Here is a 3697-nt window from a genome sequence, read left to right as displayed (position 1 = left end):
GTATGTAGAGTTATGGTAGGTTTCGGTGGATCTTACATTTGGGAAACGAATCCGAAAGTGACGCTGCACTACCAAAAGCTTTCTGTTCTTAATTAAGTATACCTCTGCCATAAAAGTCATCTCCTGTGTTGTGAATTGCCTTATCTTGACACCTTGCAACCCTATTTAGAAAAAAGCCACGCAGTCACAAAATGCACGAAGGCCTATTTAAAATTCAAAATTGCGCCAGATAAAACCTTTGTAATTGTGCAATTTTTATGCTAATTGTTGGTCAATAACTGGAGTGAAGTTCGAGTACATGACAAGTAAATGTGGGTTAAAATCGATTGTATTTCTTTCATGTATGTAAAACAATCATCACTTTTCAAAGACAAGCCAAACATGTTTATCAATTACATGTATGCCTAACGCATATGTATGATGTACTCTTAGCAATCGGACACATACCATTGAATTACGTGTGGACAAAGTGATTTTTGACCATCAGACGTAAAACTAGCACCATTTTGTTAATTTAACTTCTTTTGTTTTCATTTCTTCATCTCATACTTTTAGAAATATATACATTTAGAATATGTAACAATATTATGAATAGCTCTTCTACAATTCAAGCAACCACCCTCTGAAATTGGGTAAAGTTGTTTTTGGCCCACACTGTAGATTACTATATAACACCAAATAAAGGTGTTATATTATATCTAAATTTGGAATTTTAATCAAAATCATTAAAATAAGTGATTGTTAATGATTACATTAATTAAAATCATACCATCAATAAATATAATTGCACAATGTTTCTTTATTGAAAGTTTTTTTTATACAAGTTTTGGGCTGCTCAGACTATATATGCCCCTTCAAAAATAGGGTCGCATTTTTCTTGTTCATATGTGCCTGGTGTACCACTATCATGTGACGGGATGTCACTGATATCATTGGATGCAGAGTCTTGATTGATAACTGTTGCTGCATTATCTGCAGATTGTTGATATCTATTCTGACCTGTAAGCAAAACAAAAGGGATTTGTGAGTAGTTATTTAATTGGGGAGGGAGGGTACGCAAATTACATTTGAACAGGTGTGTGTTTTTGGAATTCTGACACCTTCACCCATGTGTTGGGATTTTTTAAACCTAAAAACAGCTGTTTTAACAGTTTTTGACAATTTTTTTTCAAATCGAGACCCATGTTTAGTAATTTAGTAATCAAATCGGAACCCAAAGCGACCTTATATACAGTGGCGGCGCCAGAAATAATTTAAGGGAAGGGGGAAAGTAAAATACAGGGAGGGGGAGCAAAATCAACAAATCAACAAAATTACCGCAAAAGAGTGGAAATTTTCGTAATTTTGGGTTTTTACTGGGGGAAAGAGTTCTGCTGAGACATTTTGTGCTGCCACTGCCCTTACTCGAGTAGCCGATTCCCTCCGTATTTAATCACACCTGTTGCCTTCAGAAAGTGCAGTTTAACTCTCCACGTGGGTGTCGACTGCAGACGACAAGTTTCAATTTTTGTTCTGAAAATTTCAGGAATGTAAATTTTCATGGCCATATTTGGACTCAGCATGAGAAATGGTTCAGTGGTTCTTAAGGTAGCTCTTGATATTTTTAGAAAATATTTCAAAACTTGGACTTTATGTTGAAGGCTATGGGTAGCACGTGACGCAGCAGAGTATTTAAAATAAGTTGCATCTTGCTACCAGATACAGAATAGCAACATCAATCAGTCTTTAAAAACAGAGTTTAAGAACTGGTCTATTAACATGCTGGAGGCAGTGGCGTAACTAGGGTTGGTAGCGCCCGGGGCAAGAAACAAAATTGACGCCCCCCCCCCCCGAATAGACGCGGGGTGTATTTGCAGCTATTGTCTACAGGCAAATCAAATGTGACGTGTCATGTCAAAAGCAGACACTTTTGGGCAGGATCGTAAATGGAGAAATAGCCAAAAATAATAATAATAATAATAATAATAATAATAATAATAATAATAATAATAATAATAATAATAATAATAATAATAATAATAATAATAATAATAATAATAATAATAATAATAATAATAATAATAATAATAATAATAATAATAATAATAATAATAATAATAATAATAATAATAATAATAATAATAATAATAATAATAACACAGACTTATATAAGCGCGTTAAGCGAAGGCATCTATGCGCTTTACAGCAGGCAAGATAAAAGCCAAAAACAGGCATACGATAAAAACACTAATAATAATTACAAGAGAAAACTAGCTAAAAAGTACATATTAAAGCAATTACAAGCTACACACAAGAGAGATTATTAAAAACAACCACCGATAATATAATACAAGGCGGCGAAATTGGCAACGGGTTGCACAAGAAACATTGTAAAAACATGATTACAGAGAATTATACACAGTTTTAAAAATATGAGTCTTTAAGCGTGATTTGAACTGAGTTGCAGATTGTGGAGTCCTGAGTAGGAGAGGAAGCGAATTCCATAGCTTTGGCGCAGCCGACGCAAATCCTCTTCCGTAAGTGACAGTTCTACCAGGAGCTTCTTGGAGGAGATGAAGCGACGAAGAACGCAAAGTTCGATTAGGTTGATACTCCGAAATTAGCTCCGAGATGTACACGGGTGTCTGACCGTTCAGGGCTTTATAAGTCAGAAGCAGAAGTTTGAAAACAATTCTAGCATGAATTGGCAGCCAGTGTAGCTTGCACATGACAGGGGTGATGTGGTCACGCTTCCTACTCAAAGTGATGACTCTAGCCGCCATGTTCTGAATGCGTTGCAGCTTATTAAGTTCTTTATTGGGAAGTCCAAAGAGAACGCTGTTGCAGTTGTCCAACCGGGATGAGATGAACGCATGCACCAGTTTCTCGGCGCTTACTAGATCAAAGTAGCGACGAATTTTGCCTATTTTTCTGATGGCAAAGGATGCGCTTCTACACACGCTGTTAATGTGACTGCTCATAGAAGTAGAAAGAGAACTATCAAGTAGGACTCCAAGATCACGAACTACCTCTGAAGGAGATACGATAGTGTCACCAATGTTGATGTCTACGCTAGCAACGTTCTTGGCAAACCGTGATTTGACATGAAGTAACTCCGTCTTAGAGTCATTAAGCTTGTTGAGTTTGTTATGTGCCATCCAAGTACGAATATCTTCAATGCAATCCTCAAGTTTGGCCAGTGCTCTAACACGATTTGATGGAGAAATAACGAGATACAATTGCGTGTCATCAGCGTACGATAGACTGCAGAGGCCATGCTTCCTGATAATGTCCTCAATTGGAGCGGAATAGAGTACAAACATTTCAGGGCCAACAACGGAGCCTTGAGGGACGCCCCCAATCAAGTCCAGTTGAATCGGAAACCTCACCATCGATGATCACACATTGTTTTCTGTTTACCAAATAAGACGCAAACCATTCATGAGCCTTCCCTGACACACCGTACCTTGAACGTAGTCTACCAAGCAAAATATCGTGATCTACCGTGTCAAATGCCGCGGATAGGTCAAGTAACACGAGGATGGCTTCACCGTGATTATCCACAGCACATAGCAAATCATTGGTCACGCGAAGTAATGCGGTCTCAACGCTGTAGAACTGTCTATAGGCAGACTGACTGTTGTTGTATAGGTCGTGTTCTTTGATATACGCTTGGAGTTGACTCATGGCGGCACGCTCAATAACCTTCCCCAGAAAG

The 3697-nt window shown here is 37.7% G+C and overlaps 1 protein-coding gene across 1 annotated transcript; it reads right to left on the bottom strand.

Annotated features, from left to right (window-relative positions):
- Positions 1-835: 835 nt before the first annotated feature.
- LOC140152419 (uncharacterized) lies at positions 836-3302 on the bottom strand. The gene is made up of 2 exons (XM_072174725.1): positions 2630-3302; positions 836-999 (listed from the first exon to the last, which is right to left on the bottom strand). The coding sequence occupies exons 1-2, from the start codon at positions 3300-3302 to the stop codon at positions 836-838; spliced, it is 837 nt and encodes a 278-aa protein (XP_072030826.1).
- Positions 3303-3697: the final 395 nt, after the last annotated feature.

The sequence above is a fragment of the Amphiura filiformis genome, chromosome 5 (genome assembly GCF_039555335.1).
Source record: "Amphiura filiformis chromosome 5, Afil_fr2py, whole genome shotgun sequence".
NCBI lineage: Eukaryota > Metazoa > Echinodermata > Ophiuroidea > Amphilepidida > Amphiuridae > Amphiura > Amphiura filiformis.
The sequence above is the reverse complement of the archived record's forward strand: the minus strand, read 5'-3'. Positions and strand labels throughout refer to the sequence as shown.

What these genes read in the sequence shown, in the direction of transcription:
- LOC140152419 (XM_072174725.1), bottom strand. Translation starts at nt 3,302, where the DNA reads ATGTTTGTACTCTATTCCGCTCCAATTGAGGACATTATCAGGAAGCAT. An exon ending in GACTTATAAAGCCCTGAACG is followed by an intron (nt 1,000 to 2,629) that starts GTCAGACACCCG and finishes TTTTGCTTACAG; the next exon opens with GTCAGAATAGATATCAACAA.